Source organism: Embiotoca jacksoni, unplaced genomic scaffold (assembly GCF_022577435.1).
Source record: "Embiotoca jacksoni isolate LCO1_2020_lvr unplaced genomic scaffold, fEmbJac1.0.p SCAF_8, whole genome shotgun sequence".
Classification (NCBI taxonomy): Eukaryota; Metazoa; Chordata; class Actinopteri; family Embiotocidae; genus Embiotoca; species Embiotoca jacksoni.
Window position 1 is genome coordinate 19,163,858 of NW_027185436.1, and position 23,172 is coordinate 19,187,029.

The following is a 23,172-nucleotide window of genomic DNA, read 5'->3' on the forward strand; positions in this document are numbered from 1 at the left end:
GGTTGATTTTGGCAACGCAGGTTAAAAAACCTGAAAGAAATAAACAATATGCAAACTACAGATGAGCATCAGTAGTTGACCTACATACTGTTAGCAGTATTAAAAACCGGTCGATGCTTGACATAGCAAATAAAGTGATGGGAAATATTAAAGATCATAGTGTTTTAATGAAAAATGAAAATAAATGAAATGAAAATTACAAAGAAAAGGGTCTTCTATATAGCATTATAGAAAACACCCATTTTAGTTTGTATTCTTTTTAATCAAAGCCACATTTCTGGTGAAATCCATGACTGAGGTCTGGATTACAACTGATAATTGATATATTTGTAATCGGGGATATTGTTTCAGTGTTTCTTTGTACTGTACATACCAGCATGTGTGCAAAAATTCAGAGAAGTAGATATTCACATGCAGCATTAACATTTGGTGGCTTTACATTGTGTAACTAAGAGTCCATCTGGTCAGCCATCTGAAACATCATCACACTCATCCTCTCTACAGTATTAACAATAATATACAGTACACATGTACATGTAAAAGGCCTTGATAGGTAATGAAATGTAGAGGGCCGTTCCAAAATCACATTGTCCTGACAATTGTCGGAGTTGACAAAGGCATTGAGGTGATCAAAGCCACATCTACTGTACATGTGAGGTCTGATCAGGTTGTGTATTATAACGGGTCCCCAGGCTCGGTGATGGGCACTTGAGGCTCCTCCCCACAACTGTCCTCCTTCCCAACCCAGTGGATGCCATGGCCGTTCTCCCTGGGCAGGATGTGTGGCAAATGCTGGCGCTCTAGTGTGGAGAAAGTGGTGAACTGGACTCTCTTTCTCTTGCTGGTGGGCGAGTGGAGAGACTCAGTGTGCATAGGTTTGCTCCTCAGGGAACCTACGCAGCTGACGGGGGAGTCTGTGACAGAGGCCAGACAACTGGGCCTCCTGGAAAGCGAGGCAGTCTTATCAGGCCCTATGTCTATCACAGTGGTTGTAGTGTGGGAGTCTTGCTGGACCGGGCTGCCTGGCACACTCATCACCAGCTCGGCATCTGTACCGAGCCACACCCAATCGTGCCTGTGCCCTGTTGGCTCCTGGTTATGAGAGAGAGGCTTCTTGTGCCTGAACTTAATAACATATGAGATACAGTTCACCAGAAACACCAGGATGGCCAGGCAAAAGACACCCAACAGAGCATACATGCCGATCTCCAAGTCTGTGAGTGGCCTGTTGGCCAATATTTCCTCGCCACCAAATTCTACCTCTTCTGTGTCCTGGTCAGGTATCTCCACCTTGGTGGGGTAGTTGTTGTAGTTTACCAGATTCCCAGGGGCTTTCACAGTGCTTGTAAAGCCAACACTGCTCATATCCTTTGCTATCATATTATCAGAGCCAAATCCTTTGATGCGGTCACTGGGGCTGCTCATTAGGCTCACATTCACCACACTGGTAGGACTGCCTGGGTTTCCATAATTATTGATCTTACCCACTCCTCCAAGGCTTCCGCTGGTTATCAAGGTTCTCTCTGTGGATTTAATGGTGGTTGTGATCTTCTGCATGGCACTCTCCTCTCTGTCTGAGTTTGAGATGCGTGATGGACGATCCTGAGACGGCTTCCTCGGCTTCCTCTCACTGTCCACCTCTTCCCCATCACTCCCATAGTCACTGCCGTTGTCCTTGTTGCTGACAGTGCTGCTGTCGAAGAGGCTGGTGTTGCCGTCCGGCCGCCAACTGTTCACCTGGAACTTGACCTTGAGGCTACCGTTTCCCACAGCCACGGTGCTTTTGCGTTTGGATTTCTGGCAGGCCTCACAGATGGACATTTCGACTTTGACCAGGACTCCCTCGCCCTCTCCCTCAGCCACCACAACAGGAGGGATGCCCTGCACTGACACCACCCCCTGATCTAGAGATGTCACAGTCACACGGTAGTAGGCTGGATCATAAATGTCAAGAGGTGTCTGGTTGCCATCACTGAACTGTACCCAGGCACTGACCAAAGCTTCCTGAGAGAACAGAAAATGTAATTGCACTTAAAATCAAAAAATATTTCTAAAGGACATTTTATAAGATAATGAGTGTTACCTGTTTGGGGCTCTGTAGAACTTCCTGTGTGGTTGTGGTGGCCAAGATGGCCCTGTTGCTTCCTGTACTGAGCTGTAAGGTCATGGAGAGGCTTGTAACCAGCTGGACCCCCAACTCTGTGATGGTCACTTTGTCATCTACAACTTTGATAGTTGTTTTAGCCAATATGGTATCAGACAGCGGGGAAAACACCTGTCAAATAACAACATCAGGTAAAATAAATAAATTAGGCTGCCTCAGACTGTATCTTCTTGTCCGAATCCACTCGATTCATCAGATTCAAAGTAAAACTTTATTCTTTTTAAAGCCTAAATCCAACTTTTGTCTACCCAAATAGGAAATTAAAGCATCATATCCAGGGTCTGACTAGCTGTTGACTATGAAGTTGGACACAGGTTGTCTGGGCAAACTGTAATGCAAGAAGTAGTTCAGTTTTTTACCTGTATGGTGGTGGTACCGACGTCTCGCCCCGACAGCACCTTTCCTCCCTGTAGCCTTGCCACTCGAGGGTCCTCTACCTTCATGAAGTATCGAACCAACCTTGTGACATCCACCTGCCAATCAGGGCCTAGGAAATAGGCCTGAGGATCACGAGGTTCTTGTTGCTCTGCCACAAAACTGGTTATCACTCGCACAAAGGCGTGCTGAAACTGCAGCATGCAGCCCTTCCCCTTCCGGTCCTCCTCCTCACTGTTCCAGCCAGTTCTGGGATACAAGTCCAAAAATTCACGTGCAGTTAACACCTGTCACACAGTAAATACTTTCACTTGCTATTCTCTAATCCCTTAACCCCAACTCTTTGCTTGATTGGATCACACTGAGATATTGCAATACATTATGTAATGGATTCAGACACGTAAATCCTGAGAGATATTGTTTGGATTTGTATGGACTAAATAATGCCTCTGGAAATTACTCCCGGAAACCAAACGGGGAGTTTCTATGTTAAATAAATATTTTGTATTTCCCACCTTTTTGAGGTTAGGATGGGTACCCTCCAGCTCTTGATCTGGCTCAGCTCTGTGTCTGACACCTCAATCTGGAGGGGGAGTTGGGGCATCCACACATTCAGTTCCAGCTGAGCACTCAGGTAGCTGTAGGTGAAGTTTACCATCATCTTCACCTTGCCATTCGTTTCTTTGCCATTTACGAAAACATAGTCACACCTGTCTGACACCTGGATAGGAGGAGATAATATTACAGGGAAACAATCCATCAGATGATATCATTTTAATTTCCCTGATAACATTAAAGAGTTTGTATAAGTACGCTTGTGTAAACAATCTATATCAAACCCAGAATGAAATTGTTGTCAGTGTAGGAGACGTTAGTCATCTAACCAATGACAAAAAATAATCAAATATTCTCATAAAAGTCACTATTTTAACAAAAGGCTATTCTTACAACAACAAATGGGCTTGCAGCACTTTTGCACTGCATGTGTTACCACAGTAATGTCAGCTGGCTGTAATAAACTACTGCGATGATCACCGGTCCGAAGCGTTAGGAAGAAGCAGCATTGCAATTTTATGTTAATGAAAATATCATGTGGTGCAGCGCAGAACATCATTCCTTCACAGCCAAGTGCATTCATTACAGTATGATTTCAAAGGTGACCTTTGCAAGTTTGGGCAACTACTCAAAGATCTCATGAAATTCAGTTACTAGCTGGTGGAACTGCACACGGGAGTGGATGGACTGACAGATAGCCTAAAGAGGAGTACAAATGGGAAATGGATTCCTGCTCTTGTTTGTGTGAACCCAGTATTTAGGTGGGTGATAAACTGCCACAGCTACACGCTATTTTTTAGAGGATCTTGTGTCATCATTGCATCTGAGCATGAGTCATCCTGCACTCATGACCGGAGCTGAAGCTCTAGAACGACTACATCACTGTGTCATATTTGCTGATAACTTGGGCCCTGTTCACATCTACCATTGAAAGGTTTGGTAAGTGATCCGATCCCAAGTAGACAACTCTACTGTAAGTACGCATTGAGGACATATTGAGAGTGGATCTGCTCAGACCACGGCATGGGCTGAATATGGCCACATTCTTTTAGCAGTGTGTGCATAAATGCATGCTGGGACCATAAACTTCCAAGCTTCCAGAACCAAAAAGCCAATACAGAAGTGCCTTAAAGTGCAATACCACTGAGGGCACCAAAAACATCTGGCTCCACAGACTCCCATTCAGCTTCTCTCATGAAATACAAAGTCAAAATTTTCTCCACAAATCCTTATGGTGTCATTAGCTAAAGTCACTCCTTCTGATTAATGTTCTAGTAGTCCTTCTGAAAATATTCTGATAATCATTAGCGGTATGTTTGGGGCTGTGTCTGGTTTCACTGAGATGCCTCGTGTGCATTCAGGTTTCAGGTATATATAGGTCCATGGGTTCTCAGTCAGATCGAGTCAGATCCTCTGCTCATTTCTCCCCAGTTCATCCAAATATGGTCACTTCTGCCTCCAAAAAGCCAAGATGGCGATGGCCAAAATCGTCCACCAGTGTCATCATTTTAAAATGTAAAACAGCATGAAGAAGCCAGATGTTTTGACATCTACGCATGGAAGCTCATTGCTGTCTGCCACCAGTTAAAAAAAAAAAATGCATTTGTTTTTTCAAAACAGAAATTATATATTTGTTTATTTGCTAATGGAACTGGAGAAACATGTGGAGATGCATCTTAATGACAGGTGTGAACTGACATACTCAAAGCTCTTCACTTGTGATCGGATCACCCAAGACCTTTGTTGAAGCCAGATGTAAACAGGACCTGAGATGGAATGACATCTTCTCTACAAACAATCCTTTGCTTGATTGTACATTTAAACAGCAGATTCAAAATATGTGAAACTGAAGCCCCCTGATTAGTTCTCAAAGAAAAGTTCAAATGCAAGCTTGAAACAATAAAAAAGAGCTGATTTATTTTCAGTGAAGTCGTGTCTAGTTCTCGTTTTAATTCGATGTGGAGGCAGTCAATCAGTGATCCATAATCTAAGACAATTTGCTCATTTCTTCTTCTTTAGAGGCACCTTCCAAGAGCTCCATTGAACTTAACAAGGGCCTTGTTCAAATAATACTCTGAAGCATCAGTTAGAAGGGAATGCCATTTTAATGTGCCATCCGCCCACTCATCCCAGTCACAATCTCATTCTGTGTCCAAGAATATGCCTGTGTTTTTGGTGTCGGAAAAGATATTTATGTGAAATGGGATTTGACTTTAATCACTGGGTACGGTATTAGAAACAGGCAGAAATAAAAAAAAAATTTTTAAAAATGCTGAAATGTGCGCTTCACCCACACAACTGTGACTTTCATTTTTTTGTGCAAATAAAAAAATGTAATAATTATGCATACTCATTAAATAAGAATTTTAATGGGTATAGCAGACCGAATCGGTTGCAAAGGGACGAATTAAGTTCAAGTGTTAAACTGTGTTCAGGCCTGATATAAATGAGTTAGTTCAATTGCTGTATCGCACCATAAAACGACTGGATTCATCAACTAAGTAAACATTTATGTTTGAAATGCTAAAGTGCCAGTGCTTCAATCCTGAAGTGATTAAGAGAGTGTCTCTGCACATTTTAAGTTTCCTCATTATTCCTGGACAGTTTAACAACCTTTCCGCCACTGCAGATCAAACTTTGTTTCGCTTTTGTTTTGTCACGAGCTCTACATCCTAAATAAATCCCTCCCCGTCTATCACTGGCAGATTTTATACTCTTCAGGCACACAGAAGAGAAAAGATATTTGTCAAGCTGTTAGACTAAGAAGATTAAAGGGAATATTAGTGAGTGAAGCTGCTATCTGGTCAGCAAATAGCTACAGTAAGCTTAGAACAACAGCAGAGACGGCTACATTACAGGGTTGAACAGAGTGATTTAGTCTACATTCGCCCTTTTGACATCCTCATGTAATCCTGCTTTTCTTATAACTGGCACCCATCTGCGCCTAATACAAGTAAACTTACTGTTTATCCCTTATTTCAAATCTCCTCATGCAGCAAAAATCTAAATAAAATACCGCATTTATTTATTAGCCAAGACATCTGTTGTTTGTTATAACCACTTTGGGCAATATTTGGCATGCAAAAAAATGCATTTGGAGCGCTGGAGTCTATTGCATGTCTTAATTCTTTGTTTATCGTTGAGTATATTCACAGCCTTTGACCTTAGGGTCCAGGGTTTGACTTTCAGTTTCATCTAGTAAACAAAGCTGGCTTTTGGCAGTCAGCCGTCCTCAGGTCCACGGGATAAAGGCAACGAGTCGCGGGATAAAGGGGACAGGCCGCGGGATGAGGCACAGACGTAAACTGTGAGGTCACGTGTAGTAAGCAATTTAGGACACTGGCTGTTTACTGTCAGGGAGATTGATAGGCGGTATTGTTGGAGTCTAGCTAATAGTTTGTTTTACCATGTGGAAGAGACACAAAGCAGGAGTGACTTTGGTACCACTTATTTGTCCGTGGCTGTTGTTCCAGTTACACATGAAACCACTCTTGCCCCTGTGGAGAAGTTTCTAACAACCACTACAAATTGCTCTCTTTCCCTGAGCATCAGGACAGCCAGAGAAGATACAAACAACTCACACTCTTTAATGGAAAAATGTATAACTAGCGAACATTTTTACAAAATGCTGCTGCAACAGAGTGATAGAGTGATTAAGATTCTGAAACAAATTTGAAGCAATTTCCATCCCTCTTGACTTGTCTTATTCCCTTTTATGAAAGAATCTTAAAATTGTACTTGGAATGAGTGAAACCAAACAAATTAGAAATGATGAATCAGAGGGATGGTGTGCAGTATGTGGAGATATATAAAAGAAGGAAGAGGAAGTTCTACCTTGAGAACATCTTCATCAGTGGTGCTACAGTCTGTGTAGTCAGATACGTCTGTGACGACTCCATCCTCCTCCACAGCTACCGTCCTCACAGGCAAAACCACCTTCTTTCCAGTCAGCACAGCTGTGTTCAGGATCTCTGTGTCCTGCAGAGAGAGGGGAAAATGTGCTGCAGTCATAACACAAAATTAACAAAACCCATTCAACAATTCCTGATGGTTTACATTTTGTTTTGCAACTGTCCGACAGCTAAAAGGGTTTGTAATAGGAGTGACACGGGGTGCGAGTAAAGACGGGAGGTAGAAGACATGTGTGACGAATTGTGACTGACTAACTCAGCAGTCCGTGAGGTAAGAAGGCCAGTCCCCCTTTTGGAAGCCAGGAGGGGAAGCAGAGTCAAGGCTGGGTGATGGCCAGGTCACTTAAGGGAGAGCTAATCTTGGTTTTCTCTGCACAAGCGTGCCCCTCAGAGGGATGCTGTATCAGTTCAAACATGGCCAAATAACTACAAACATGGACTAAAAATGATCTCTACACATATACAATAAAACCTGTTCTTTAATGTATGGTGTATTATTAAAGAAGGCAGCTGTGGCAGGGGAGAGTAAGAAGTTTTCTTCTAATAGCATGGTTGGCGCTTTGATCTCTGGCTCCCTCTCCACAAGTCAGAAGTGCCTTGTTTGGTGGGTGGTGTGGAAGATTTTTTTTGTACTCAGCATATATTTCCATTCAAGTTGTTGATTAAATCTTAATTTTTGAATATTAAGATTTAATATGAGTATTAATTTGTTTAACATCGGAGTATACAGTGCCACCGAGCAGCATCTGATGGGGGATGTGTTTGATTGAGAAGACTGCTGTGGCAGCGGACCCAAGCCATTCTGGTCCTGGTAGTGGAGAGACTGCATTAGGAATACAGGCTAATTAACATTACATAAATGATAAGGTGTTTTGTTAAAAGGAATGTATATGAATACCACTATTAGTAGTAAAGTGGTCATCTCTCTGTCTAATATGCGTTAATTTGCACAGGCATGCATGTGTATGCATGCTTGGATAATCAAAGCGGGAAGCAGATGGATATGCGTTGTCCTCTATAAAAAACATGCTGTTTTAATTGAAGTTGAAATAATAGAATATCATATGTATGAATTAGTGTGAGAGCAGTGTAGCGCAGCTCGGTTGAGTTGTGTGAATGATCACTTAAATCAAATTTAAAGAGACACTTGGCCACTGTCAGGATGAAAATGAAGCAGATGGATATGTGTCCCTCGACTGTAAAACTGGTTAAATGAAGCTGAAATATCTAAACGTCTTTTTTTCCCCAATTAAAAACACTGATCTGAAGGTTATGTCAGAGAGGCTTTTGCCATTACATAGAAGTATTGAGCAGCAGCACAAGCTGGAGTTTGTGGAGAAAGGTTAAGAGTGATCCGTCAGTGCTAATGTCCCTTTGCGCCAACCATCAAATCTCCTCGTTTGGCCCTCGGCCTGAGGTCGGCTTCTAATCCACAGGAGAGATGAACCATGTCAAATTCACAAATCAGGATACTGTAGCATATCCTCATAACTTTAAGCACTCCAGCACCAGTGATGGAAATGCAGCAGATAGCCTGTGAAATATTAGAAAGCTACTGCCTAAAAGTAAAATTATAACAAATATTAACTTTTAGATCTATTTCTATGTTTATGTTGCCCCTCCAAACAATGTTTTAGTCAGAGGTTAGTGACCAAGGTTATAAATACCTCATTATGATTCAAAGTGCTATAATGTTCCGTATTTAGTAGTGCAGATTATATCACTGAGTAATTATAGAGGTAGCATGATAAAGAGGCCGGCGGCACCAAAATAGAAGCACATGAAGCAGCTGTAAGGAGGAGAGGATGACCACATATTGCATGCCACAACAGAACAGAGCAGAACAACACAGAATAGAGACATCAGCTAGCTGACAGTCAACAACACAAGGTCACTCTGCTGAAAATAGAACCCATTTACTAAACAATCCAAAGCATATCCAACCGTCTAAGTATGCAAACCAGACAGGAATGGATCAGAGCAAAGTGCATTTTATGATATTTTCATGCACTAACGCTCAAAGGATGCAGTCCAACTGTTTGCGTTATTGGAGACGCTGCTGTCAGTAACATTTGTATAGTGATTAGGTGTGACATGAGAGCTGTCAGCTAACTCACCATTATGAGAGGAGCCAGGCCGACAAAGTCTCTCTGAGTGGTATAGATCCTCATGGCTCCTTCGGTCTTGGTTACATTTTTAGATGAGGAGGGTATCTCCAGCTTCCATATGATCACCTGACTGTCGAGCGGACTGCTCAGCTCCTCAACCTCAAAATCCATCTGAAGTATCTCCAGCAGACTGCTTTCGAGCCTGCAAGAGAAGCAAAGAGCTGGATTAATTAGACAGATAAAGTATGCAAACAAACTTACCTGCCTACATTTCTAATGCAACAAATCATGTGCAAAAATGATTGATAAAATTGTAAGACAAAACAGATTCCAAATACAGTGCTGCTACTTCCCAATGTCTCATTTAAATGCTGGATCAAGCAGTAACATTTTGTGTTTTGACTGGTTGGAAAGGATTTTTCAACATCTTCATTATGTACATTTGCATCAGAAAGAGAAATCACTACACAAAAGTTTGCTGACGCTTAATATAGTCATTTCATCGTTGGACTCTTCACTTATCTTCCCCCACACTAAGTTTCCGTAAAGACAATTACATCTGAGGTGCAGTGATTATTTAGTAGTGTATTTAACCCATGGCTCAGTGCTCACAGTGCAGGACTACTTAGTGTAGCCCAAAGGTTGTGGTTACTGGAGACCAAAAAGTGTGATGTAAAAACATTGCAGTAGGATGTTTGATATTTAACTTGATAAATATCATTAAGAGAACAGCCACACTAGCAGCTCCGTGCAGCTGTACCAAGGAAGAATGCGGCTTTGATAAAGTATTAATGGGAACATTTGTACATGCTAAAACAGTAATGGTGCACTCTTTTCAAATCATATCCGATTTCAAAAACGTGTCAGATCACAGACAATAATAACACACACCAGGCCATTCAGACAAGTAACAGGGCCACACACTCGCAGTTTACGGGCTACTTCACGATTTCCGAAGTGGCGATTCTAAGGGACTTAAGATCCCACAGAAACTCGCGAGATCAAACGTGACTTCGAAGCAAAAACAAAGATGGAGGCGGTCCGTCGACGTAAAATTGTTTAACCGGCTGTGTTTTGCGCCACAAACCTAACCGGATGCACTGCGGATGAAGTCATGACTGAGTAAACGGAATTAGGGAGGTTTATCCGTTTTGCAGAACAAGATGGTGGTAAGTTATAAAATGTTACTACTACTTTCAAACGGGGCTAGTTGAAGCTACTGCTAAGGCTAGTGTTGGTTCGAGATATAATTCCAGTAGACAAGACATCTCTAATATATGGACTGGGTATTATTTTAATTTCTACTATCAAACTTTGAATCTACAATTGGTTGAGTTTTAGGAAGTTTTTGTGACAGTTCTTGTTCAGGTTGATACTGGAGTTTTGCTGATATCCTGCTATAAATTCATACTGATATGTTGTGAATTTGTGCCCATGGATAAAAAAAAAAAAAAAAAAAAAAAAAAAAAAGTGAAGACATTTTTAGAAGAGGGATGTGATTCCAGTAGTTGTGACAAGATACAGTCCCCCTCCTTTTTTTTTTTTGGAGAGGCCTTTGCCTCTCAAGGCATCCTCGCAAACTCAACTAAGAAAGTACAGAGCAGAATTTCTCTTTGCTGGCTCGACACTGAAGTTGCCGGTAGCGTTGGATGTGCGTAGAGAAGAAGGTGGTCAGAGGACAGTTGCGTCCTGCATACATAACAAAGTGTAAGCCTCTGTAACTTATAATGGCCTCTCGGTGATGCCAGATAGAACAGAGTGTCCCAACCATGGATTCAATTTTCTCCTGCGGCCCAAGTTAGTGTCCTGGGTTTTTATTTCTTGGCTCTGTATTGAACTACAGAAAAGATATATTGGCAAACAAAAACACAATAAGCATGACCACATGAGCATTATCAGACTTGCTGCTGCATCTTTGTGTGCATGTTATAAATCGGTGTCAGAGCTGTGCAGACACACAGTAAGTCCTCCTTACTGCATGATAATGAGATCCAAGGGACTGCATGCTCGCTGCCTTCCCACACTATAGCAACAACAATTGGAGGAAGTGTAAATTTTGCTAAGCCTCCATTAATTTTCAAACTCAGTAACAAAGCATGCAAAAGGCCTTTTTTTCTGTATCCTCCTCTTGCATGAGCCTCCATTACATCTGCCCTTATTAAGGGCATGACAGAGATTTACTATAATTTAATAATTTTAGCATATTGCTCAGAGACCTGAGATTAAAAGATGATAATTGCATTTTGGTCAAGTATCAAAACAGGATAAACTTGACTTTCATAAGCATGCTTATATCCCCTAAAGTCTGCATTAACACAGATATCCACAAGATAGGGGATGTTGTCATGCTACTTACGCCCACTGTCATTCTTATGAAGCTTGCAGGGGATTGATGCTTGTACAACTTGTTTACAGCCGGCAGTCTGTCTGTGAGTAGCACCGCTTTAATATTAAGATCCAAACCAAACTGCATCAACAAAGGATAAAAAAAAACAAAAAAAAAACACTTAAATTTACAAATGCTACAAATACTTTTAGTACTCGCTAAAGCCAGGAAGGCAAAAGGCGGAGATCCCCGCAGTGGCATGACAGTAGACACTCTCGGCAGGGGTCCTGTGAGATTCATGACATTTTAGAGAGGATTAGACAAAATTACTGGGTGGAAAAATATGTTAACCCATAAAGAAGTTGTAATAAACAATGTCATAATCCACAATAAATGGGGAAAACAAATTAATGAGGTCAAATAAATAACGATACAGATAAATTAAATTTTCTGTCTCTGTCTGAAGCAAAGTCTCTTGTGGTCTATAACCTGACAAGTCTCTCTTAAACAAGTCCACGTTCAGATTCAGGATCTATAAAATTATCCTTTATCCTGGAGTAAAATAACATTATTTTTGTAATTGTTGAAATAAATCCGGTAAAAGGATGTTATTCTTTTTTATACTTGTATTAGTTACAGGGGGAGCAGTAGTAGTGTGGGGTAGAGACCAATACATCAAAGAGGCCACACGACAACTGGATAATCGTGAGTATTATGAACCTCTACAGTCTAACCCAATAGAACAAAATCCAATGGAACTTGAAGAAATGCTCTTACAGGCAAAATATTAAGATTGGATTTCACAAAAAGAACAAGAATACCTGCTTTTTATGTTTCCCAAAATACATAAGAACTTAGAAAATCCACCAGGGGGACCAATAATAAGTGGGAATAAGTCAGTCACAGAACCAGCATTAAAATTGTTATGTAGCATCAAGGTTTGTGATCCTCCTGCATTTATTCATGACAGCATACAAGTGCAAAACAAAATTAAAGACATAAAGAATATTGGATCAACATCGTTTTTAGTGATCATGGATGTAGAATCACTTTATACTAACATTGATCATAAGGAGGGACTAGAGGCTTTATCCCATTTCTTGGAAACGACACAACCAGAACAGAGGCCCCCTGCTGCCTTTATCTTGCAACTTGCAGAATGGGCTTTGAATAATAATGCCTTCCAGTTTCAGAATAAATTTAATAAACCGAAAAAAGGTACAGCAATGGGAGCATGTTTTGCACCTAATTATTCCAATCTGTTTATGGGAAGAATGATTTGTGTATTTGGGCATAAATACGTATCTAGATAAGATTATATGGTGAGGCAGATACATAGATGAAATTCTTCTACTGTGGTCTGGGTCAGAGCGAGAACTTCTTCAGTTCCACTCAGATTTAAACAACACTAATAGCAACTTAAAGCTTGGTCTAGAGTTTTCTTTAACAGAAATTAATTTTCTTGATCTAAAGATTTCTAATGATGACAATGGCATCCTACATACTTTCATATTCAGAAAACCAAAAGACCGCAAAACCATTCTTGGAGCAGACAGTTTCCATCCACGGTGAGTGATAGACAACATACCTTTCGGTCAATTCCAGAGACATAAACGTATCTGTGACTCAGAGGAAGACTTTGAAAGAAATGCTCAAGATATGCACAAAAGGTTTGAGAATAGAGGATATAAACTTAAAACTATATCAACAGCTTATAATAAAGCAAAATGTCTCAGCAGAGAACAGTTACTGGACCACAAGCAAAAGCAACCGCAGTGCTCAGGTCAAGTGTACTTTGTAACACAATACATCAGTGAAGCAACAGAATTAAACAGATTATCACAAGAAACTGGGACATATTGAAAAGCGACAGTTTCCTAAGAGAAACACTTCCAGATACCCCCACCATCTTCTTCAGAGTAGCCCCAATGCTGAACGACAAACTTGAACCTCTACAACAGAAAACTTGGTTGACCACAAGAACAGGTAACCACAAGTGTGGAAATTGTAATCATTTATAAACTGCAATACATCTTGTGTTGTTTACAGACTTGAGTGTCCATGTGTTTGTTTCTACATCGGAAGAAGGAAACGTAAACTGAAAGCCAGACTGGCTGAACATAAACCTGCTGTTCGAACTGGTAACCCACAATACCCAAAGGCTTTACATTACAAAGAGGCTGGGCACGGACACTAATTCATTGAGGAGATCTGGTATCGAGCATGTAGAAAAGTCAGTGAGGGGCGGCGACAGGTTAAAAAGTGTCTTACAAAGAGAATCATTTTGGTTCTACACATTAAATATCCCGGTTTGAATGGAGAACTTGATTTGTCTCCATTTCTGTAACTGTGCCTTTGTGTATTGTTTTTTCTCTCTCTCTCTCTCTCTTTGGAAAAGAGACTTTCCACTTAATGTTTAAATGTATGTTAAACTTTTAAGAGATTTTAAGATTTTGATTAATATCTGCATTTGTTTTGTAGTCCGGACATTATGTTTCCTATCATGTGTTTGTACCTGCTCCCATGAACCGGGTGACAGTTCATTGATCCATACTGGCCATGTGACCACTGACCAACACATATAAGGAACAGCCTAAAGGCACCTTATTTGTACCTGCCATGCTGAAGGCCTTAGAGGCTGAATGAGTTTTTACTATGATTGAATAGCCACGACTGATTAAAGGCTTTTTAATTAATCACCCGCTTGAGTTTTCAACTCTACTTTTATTAGTATTTATTTTTATCCGGTGAAAGTTGGCTGCTCTTTTCCAGCTCTGCCAACCAGTCACACACAAATTAAAGGTTTACTTTTACAAGTATTTCATGTCACTGTTCTAGTGGCACAAATAATCTTAGTGTTTGGATTAAATCTCAATATATCAGTTTTCTTTTGTTCACTGGCAATCTTGAATTGGAAAAAAGAATTATAATTAAGTGCTCAACAACATGAATAGTATTACCCTGAATATACCGCATGTTGCGTGCAGGACAGTTGGATTAAGCTCACGTAGATGACTTATTACACTGCTCGTGACATGGCCATGCTGGTGTATTGGTCCACAGCTTCCCCTCAAAGTGAAATATCTCAAGGTTTATAGGTTAGGATTTCAATGATAATTTTTAGAGAGAGACTTGTGTTCATGCTCCCCAGAGAATGAATCGTATTGACTGTAGTGATCTCCTGACTTTTCATTAAGCGCCACCAAGAGGTTGACATCTGTGCTGTCCATGAGCAAAATGTCTCCACAGTCATTGGATGAAATTTGGGGCAGACATTCATATCAGGAAATTTAGATCAGGATTCAATTCCCTCAGGATGCATTGTAATAGCACTGGTGATCCTTTATCTTTTTTTATCTAGTGCCCTCATCTGATCCACATTTCAGTTTGTCCCATACTTTGATTTATAACCAAATACTCTACATATAAATAATGACATTATCAGCCTCAGCTGACCTACTTTGTGTTTATTGTATATCAGTAAATGTTTGCATGCCAACAAGCTAAAAGGGAAAAAATTAGGAAGCAATTTTATAAAACAGATGGCTTGAAAGAATGTGGAATAGACTTTCTACCCTGTGTTGTCTGTTCCCTTTTTTAAAACAGGTGCCTTATAATCTCAGGAGGCTTGGGCCTTACTTATTGGATTTAACTCCTAATTGAAGTCAACTCATCCCCGTTCAATGAAATAAAGCTGCACCCGGCTGAACTTGTAAGGACATGTGAGATAGGTTGGTTGTCAGGGAAAGGTTGTAGTCCCGTTTAATGAGATTAAGAAGAAAGTCAAGAACTTCTAAGGAGCCCAGAGAGCTGAGTTTGATCAAACAAACCTGCAGTTGTCCAGTAAATAGTTTTAGTGTGATGCTTGAAATTGGCTCCTGATGGTCAGCCTCTAACTCCTAAGTTCAAATAAGCTTAATTGCATGGTAAGCATGAATGGACGTGCACAGCTGGTAAATGTTTCAAAAATATTATAGTGCAGAGGAGAAATGGACAATAAAGTTTAAAAAAAATAGCAACACCTGTATACAAGTGTCAGATTTACAAGAGCATCAGTTTACATCGTAACCTGAGATGTCCTACCAGAATGCAATAATCCGGTGCCCATGTGCGAATGGTTTTGTGTTTTGCTGTTTGGGTGCAGAAACAAATACTGATATGGTTTGCAGGACACAAGATGCAACAGTGCCACATTTAACAGGTAGAGACACAGGCAGCCAATAATCCCCTGAAATCCCCTTTTGACCTTTGGAGTGTAAATATATATAAAAGTGATAAATTCCCAAGCAACAAAAAAATAGAGACATATAAATAGCCTATACCTGCATAAAGAGTAATGTGAGGAGAACAGACCTTTTCCCAGGTATGGGTGCCTTTCTCTGACAAATAACAGCGATGGCTCCGTCTGCACCCATATCCAGAGTGATGTCCCATAGTAAAGAGTTACTGGGTGTCGCTGTTCGAAAGGTTACACCTTTCTTTACCGTCGCTCTGTGAAAAGTCAAAAACGAAAAAGGTCAAGAATGTGGTAAATGTGAAATGTCCCATATTAATAACCACAAGAATTCAAGCCAATGAAACATTATTTTGGCAAAATATGAAATGGTTTATGATGTGCACAGTCAACCAAATACATTTTTCTGAGCTTCATTCTTTTATGCACATGACATTTATGTTACATAAGTAGTCCCCAGCCATAGTGTTCAGTAGATTTAAACTTGCACATGGAAATGTATTTACAGTTCAATGCATTAATCTAGACTACTTGTCCTGTCACAATAAATCCAGGATTTCTGAAACATGAAGGCAGCCTAAAAGATTTAGCGATTGAGAAGTTATAGTATCCAAATGGTCATAAAAAAAAAAAAAATTATAAATCAAATAGTTAATGCAAATATGATCTTGTCTTATTTCCCTTGTTTTTACAGGCACCTGTAATTATTCAATTCAATTATATTTATGTTGCGCCGAGGAACACCACAAGTTATTTCAAGGCACTTAACATGGTAAATCTTCACAATCTTACAACATTATAGAAAAGAACCCAACATTTCAACAACAATATAGCGTTACTCCTGCCATTAGGTCGCAGTAATGCACTTAAAATCCATTTGCCCAACCGTCTTTAAGAATCAACACGCTAATAAGCGTGTGTGGCTCTGTAAGATTAGATGCTACAGTACAAACAGGAGAAACATGCAGAGATACCTACGGCCATCAAAAAGTTCTGTGTGCAAATCAACAAAAATGAGACGCCATGGAAACTTTGCCAGGTAAAACTACTATGTCATAAGTCTATCACAGCTATGCACTGTCATTTGACAGTAAAGCACCCATAGCATACGCTCCATGCCCAACAATACATCAACAGTCAGTGGCTAGCTATGTCACCAGTAGGAGTACGTTTTATATTAAACATGCGGAACAAACGTCGCTCATCTCCAAGATGAAACTAAAGACAGGCTTCTCATCAGCTGTGTCAAAGGCGAGGGTTGTCGAAGTTTGATGGCATTTGTTGAGGCCGTGTTCAGAGCATGAGTGAGTCTCTTTCTATTTCTGTGTGTGTGTTTGCTTGTACATACAGCGGCAGAGGGTCCTTCGAATATTACCCAAATAGTCCCCAGCAAGCATCGAATAGAATTTTTGCATGAAATGTGCATTCCTATTCAGGACAGCAACTGAGCAAATAAGAACAAAAAGCAGAGAAAGTTGTAAAAGAAAATATTGAAAATCTGCAACATACAACAACACGTACACCACTCGTTCATCACCCTCACCCCCTTTGCAGGAGCAATGAAAACTGTTGTTTTGTCTGTCAATTTTGATCTCATTTTTCAAAATGTTCTGATGAATTATTAGTTTTCTTGACCTCCGGTTTGTGAATGCTGTGCATAATGCAGCCAAACTATCCATATGTATTGGTTCTTGATTATAGCGAGACCTGCTGAATATGCAGCAACAGCACGGACAGAAAAACATTCCAGTGTAATTCGTTGGTTTTCCTCTGCGTGCAAAGCTGTGTGGTTTATCTCTGAATCTGTGAGATTCGACTTTTGAGTGCATGATGACTCTCTGGAGGTGTAATCTACGAAGGGAGCAACAGCAGTCTGAGCACTTCTCCGGCTCTGGCTTTGGTTTTAACTTCCAATACCAGTCCAAAGAGGAGAAGGATCTGCTCCCTCTTCAACACGGCTAAACAAACGGTCCTTTACGCATGCCTTATCGTCGAATTGAAATACTGACGTACTGGTGTGCACAGTTGTGTTTGCATGTGTGAGACCTTGTTTTGGTCAACATCTACAACATCTATTCTGGAAGGAAGGTCTCAAGTGACCGGCTGACCACAGTCATTTATAGTAATCGTTTCCATTCATCTGTATAAAACATCTGGATGCCACTGACAGACGTGTCATATTTCCTTCACTAGTTCAATGCCCTATTCCAGCGTTTGAGGTTTGACTGAAAAATAAAAAAAATAAAAAATGTAATCGTTAATCTCAATTTATAAAAATTTCTTGATAAAAATGTAATGATCATGACAGCCTAATGACCTGCTGTCTGAACGGCAGGAGAGCGAGACAGAAAGGTGTCCCCTTCTCCTTTCTCAGAATGAATGAATCCGGCTCATCTTGTAGCATTTGTGACACTTTAAAGTTCAAGGAGAAAAGGTCACTATTAAAATGGGATGAGCAGTGTCATTTTCAATAGCTGTTTAATTTTGTGCAATTGTGACAGGCTTGTTGCCATTCCAGTTTCTTACTGCGGAAGCTGATGTATCTGATTAACACAGGTTTATCCAGGGAGCAGAGGGATTAAAAAGGTGTGATCATCTAGTGCTGAGTGATTCTAAACAGAAAACTTTTGTTGACAATTGCACACAGCTGAATGCCACAGTTTCAGTCAGTGGACACTTTATATGACGCATTAGTTACACGTAAACCGTCTCGTTGAGTTGAAGCGTCTGACTTCTCACTCAATTTTAGCACAGAGGTTGCTACAGCAATGCAACGTGTTGCTGGAATTTGCACTAAACTTGCAGACGGATAACTTATTAAATCACCTCCAGCTCTCTGCAATCCTCGTCAAAAATTGCACAAGTTGGACCGAAATACTGTATCTTCTGAGAGTGAGTGACAGAACAGAAAATAAAGGGGTAACCATCATTGTTATCAGTCGGAGGGTTCCCAGGAGGCAGCAGAGCCAACAACAGCGAGGGAAAACACTCAGTCTAGTCTAAATGAGCCAGGAGGAATACACAAGGTTTTGATGTCAGGGGCTGCAGATTTGTGATTGGGATGGCTGCACCCTGTTACCTACGCTAATGGCAACACAATAGAGGTAACGGGGCACATACAAATTATTTCTGTCTCTGAAATCACTTTGCATATCAGTGGTTTGAATTACCTCGCCACAGTTTCCATTTAAAACTGGTGATCAAATGTTTTCTGTAGCTACGACAAGAAATGTTTAAAAATGGCAATGCGTCAGTTTTTGTACAAATGTCCCTGCTTCCTGTCTTCATGCTAAGCTAAGCTAACTTGCTGCTCGTGGTATAGCTTCATATTCATTTTACAGACACGAACGGAGCATCACTTAAAGGAATAGTTGGTTTTAGCTATTGGTAATTAGAGATAAATATATTTAAAAAAAACACACAAATTGAACAATTTCTAAATTACCCCAAGCATCTTATTCTGCACTATGTTTTGATTAATAAAAGTTTTCATATATCCACTATATCTGATAGCCCAGTGTCGGCTGATGAAATGGGTCAGCCAGAATATCAATCCAGCTCTAGTTTGGGAAGTTGGCTTGTTGCTTTACCTGCATAAAAAAATTATGAGGCATAAAACCCCATCCACATGTAATGCATCAAACCGAGCACATGCAATATGTATACAAAATTTGCAATGGATTTTTTTTTTTTCAACATGTAAGAGCCTACCTCGCTTTAGTTCAACCAACATTACATTTTCTCCTTTGTATTAAATTCAATACCGCTGACTGTAGAGAATTAAGAGTGCAGTGTGCAGTTTGCTTTCAGTGGGGGGAAAAAAATTTAATCCAGCATAATCAATGAGGTAAACAGGATGACATGTTCAGTGTATTAATGAGAGAACTGTGGAGGACTGTTAATCTAGTAATGGCTTCTGAATAACATGACCTGCTGTGATGAAACACCTCTGTGTATTGAGCTGAGTGGAGCAGGGTTTAACTAATAAAAAGTGACAGTAACAAGAAGACTTATCTCAAGCCCCTTTTTTTCTGTCTCTCTCTCTCTCTCTCTCTCTCTCTCTCAGCTAACTGTGTAAAAAATGATTAAATTTTTTTTTTTTTTTTTTTTTAAACATCCCAAAAAACAACCTGTGACTGGAAAAGGCGTTTTTCTTCTGAGTGGTTGGAACTAGTGTCCATGGCGTTAGTTAGCAGGCCCTGAGGAGGCACCAGGGCAGAGAAGATGGATGGCTGCTGAGACTGAATCTGACAAGTGTGGGAGAAAAGCAGCTCTCAGGTGCTGCACCTGCCATCCATCTCACTTCTGACCAGGCATGGCATGAGTGGCACTATTGTTTCACCTTTTACCCACTCCTCATTCACTCACACGTACATGCACGCACGTAAAAATACGACCAACGCAAGAGAAGTGGCACATAAATGCACGGACACACATGCTGTCAGATACACTCAAAGCAAAGCTTGATGGCTCTTGGTCTTCATCAGCCAGCTCCCTCCCCTGACTAGTTTGTGGGATGTAGTATTCTTTGAACTTATGCTGACTGCATGACCAACAAAGACAGTAACACAATGAAACAATACAGTGAACACATAACACAATAAAACAAACTGGTTTTGATCAAAGACCCACATTAGAAAATGAATTTTATCATCCATTAGAGTACGGCATCCTGTCCCAGATGCATTCCTATCAAGATGCTACACAGGGATCGTAATAATGTGTGTTCCCATCTATAGCTTTGTTAATGCTTCTCTGTTGGGCCACAATACCACTAGTCAACCCCAGAGCGATCACAAACAGATGCAATTGTTAATTATGCAGGCAAATGTCCACAGTTTAGCCAGTCTGATGGCGAGCCATCGGCAACGTGCTTATCCTACTTATGGAGCAGTTTAGGGAGTTGTGGCGACCAGATGGCAGGAACCACGGCACTAAAAATGGATGTTAAAACACTATTTGTCACGCAGATGAATAATTGAACTCTGTGGTTGAAAAGCTCACTGACACAGTGTCCTATTGAAACAGAAGCTCAATGTTAATGTATTGCTACCGTGTTACTTTGAAATAAAACCCTGAGAACATCGCTGACTTTTAAAAGCTGTCAAGAAGAAAACAAAAAGAAAGATATCCGTTCTAACTTTATGCAACTCTATGAGTAAAGGGATAATCTGATTGCCCTTCCTGTGGGTAGCGTCATGACGGCAAAACAATACTTTATCTATGACCTTTATCAAAGCCTCTCTGAGAATGACAGGTTCATTTTGCTGTAACGGACAGGTGTGGCTTGTCTTTTTCTCAATTGACCTCAAATTTGTCTGTCCCTTGACTCTGGCTATAGACATCAATAACAGGTTTATCGTGCTGATGAACAAGTATTAAGCAAAGCTTAATGGGACATTCAGACAGTGATAAAGCACACAGACAGCTGTTGAGGACCGGATGCACAGTGCTTGTTAATGGGTTGATAAGCTGGGGGAGGGTAGCGCTGTCTCAGTGATAATATAACCTAAAGGAACAGTGACTGAGTTATGTTTATGTGATGGGAAAAAAAAAGAAGAAATTTCAGAGTTTAGTCCCCAATACATTCTGTATAGACATAATTGCCCATCACATGTTTAATTACTACAAAGCTCCCTAACAAGAGTGTTAATTTTCCAACCAAGTACAGAAACAGCTGTGAGGAGAGGAGAAGAGACGAAAAAGAAACGAAACACTCAGGGGAGAAGACAAAAAGAAAAGATTGAAGAAGTGAGGTGGCGTTATGGTTTTCTGCGCTTTGTTCGTGTTCATATGTGTGACTGAGTAAGTGAATTAAAGCAGCAATGATTAAAAGCGACAGGATGAGGAGGGGGAATCAGGATTTCTTTTTTTGCCTTCATCGCTTCAGCTGAAATAAGGAGACAGAAAGAAAAAGACTCCAGCTAATTAATTCAAATGCATGGTCTAACCTTTTAAAATACATGAATGTGCGAGCACTGATCTATAACGCAATTTAACGATCCGCCGATACTCTTGGAAATTCAACAACTCGGGGAATATGGGCCAAAACCCCTGCAGCTTCACGTTTCTCCGTTTCCTTTTGGTGCACCAGAGAAGAACTGAATACCTGAAAGAAATGTTGAAACCTGACAATGAAGTTAAGTGCCTTCATGCACAGCTGTCTGCTCAGTCAATATTTACCTTTCCCAGCATTCACAATCCATGACTCTCCTCACCTGTTCACCTCCACTGAAGCATGCATGAGCAAGTCGTGGCGGAAGTAACTCAGCGAGTATTTATTTTTCAGGAGTTATTGATTGTGTATTGCAGTGTTTTTCAAACTACGAGGACAGACTGTGAATACTGTCCAGGTTCAATTGCTGCCTTAAACAACTTTCATGTAAGGCCTACAGTGAAACTTTGGTATGAATCAACCTTGATCCTGTTACCCCATTATTTGGGGTATAAGTGACTAATTGGTGGTTGCAATTTTTGATATTGGTCCTGTGTTTGGGGGCGCAGGGACCCTCAGCTGGCAGCTGCAAAGCGGGCTGCAATGTAATACTTTGAGGCAATTCGGCCTTCTAAATGTACGTTCTCTTAAAAAGCTTGTTTTTGTCACTGACAGGCTCAGATTCTTAATATAATTGTCTGACAACATTATGGAAATGGTCTCTAACCTGAAACAGAAATCTTGCAAGAGGCAAGATGTTGCAGGAAACCTCGGTGAGAGTTGGAGTAGGAGTTCCGACAAGAATTTGCTGTGTTGGAGTACAGACAGAGGGTAGCTTAGTGTTATCTAAAAGATTAAAGAAAACATTGGTTTGTGTTTGTGTTTTTCCGAATCGTGCCACTGTAATGTCTCGCAGCACTTCATTCAACTTTCATCTGTCTTTGTTGGATAGGGACATACAGAAGTTGTGGCTTGTTGTGTTACAAATGGGTGCTCACTTCAGTGTCCACTGCCCCATATGCAGACCATCAGGTCAGGAGTGAAAGTTTTTACTGGGATCACTACTGCAACCCGAATAAGAGAAGGTTTCCCATAACAAAGCACTTTTTCTTAAAGATTGCTGCAGAGCGGCGGTAATGGTATTAGCTAGAGTGATTGTGGTGTTTGAGAGTTAAGAGACTTGTCCTTGAGTGAGACTTCTTTCGAAGAAATGTAGTTTATCAAAGCCCCGTGAAGTGTTGTGAGATTTTGTTGGCACAAGTTGGAAAATGCAAACATACAAACCTTTTTATTTTTCCACTCTTTTAGATAACACAGAGCTTCTCTCTCCGTATGACACAACAAACTCCTGTTTCCACTGCCGGCTTCCTGCAACAACTCACTTCTTACAAGATTTCAGAGAGAAATCTCCTTGAATCAGATTTCTGTCTCGGGTTGAGGATCCTTTACAGGATGTCAGACATTTATATTAACAATCTGAGCCTGTCAGTGGCAAAAACAAGCACTCTGAGAGGATGAACATTGACAGAGCGTAACTGCCCCGAAGTATTACATTGCAGCCCGT

The 23,172-nt window shown here is 40.6% G+C and overlaps 1 protein-coding gene across 1 annotated transcript in view; it reads right to left on the minus strand.

Moving 5' to 3' along the window:
• Window positions 1–153: 153 nt before the first annotated feature.
• The window catches only part of LOC138191937 (transmembrane protein 132D), a 31,928-nt gene continuing 8,909 nt past the window's right edge, over window positions 154–23,172 (minus strand). The window contains exons 3-9 of the mRNA XM_069139037.1: window positions 15,793–15,930; window positions 9,123–9,315; window positions 6,929–7,072; window positions 3,055–3,260; window positions 2,524–2,788; window positions 2,084–2,275; window positions 154–2,004 (exon numbers count right to left, since the gene is read on the minus strand). Coding sequence (XP_068995138.1) covers window positions 676–2,004; window positions 2,084–2,275; window positions 2,524–2,788; window positions 3,055–3,260; window positions 6,929–7,072; window positions 9,123–9,315; window positions 15,793–15,930 — 2,467 coding nt within the window. The 3' untranslated portion in view covers window positions 154–675. The remainder of the gene's footprint in view (window positions 2,005–2,083; window positions 2,276–2,523; window positions 2,789–3,054; window positions 3,261–6,928; window positions 7,073–9,122; window positions 9,316–15,792; window positions 15,931–23,172) is intronic.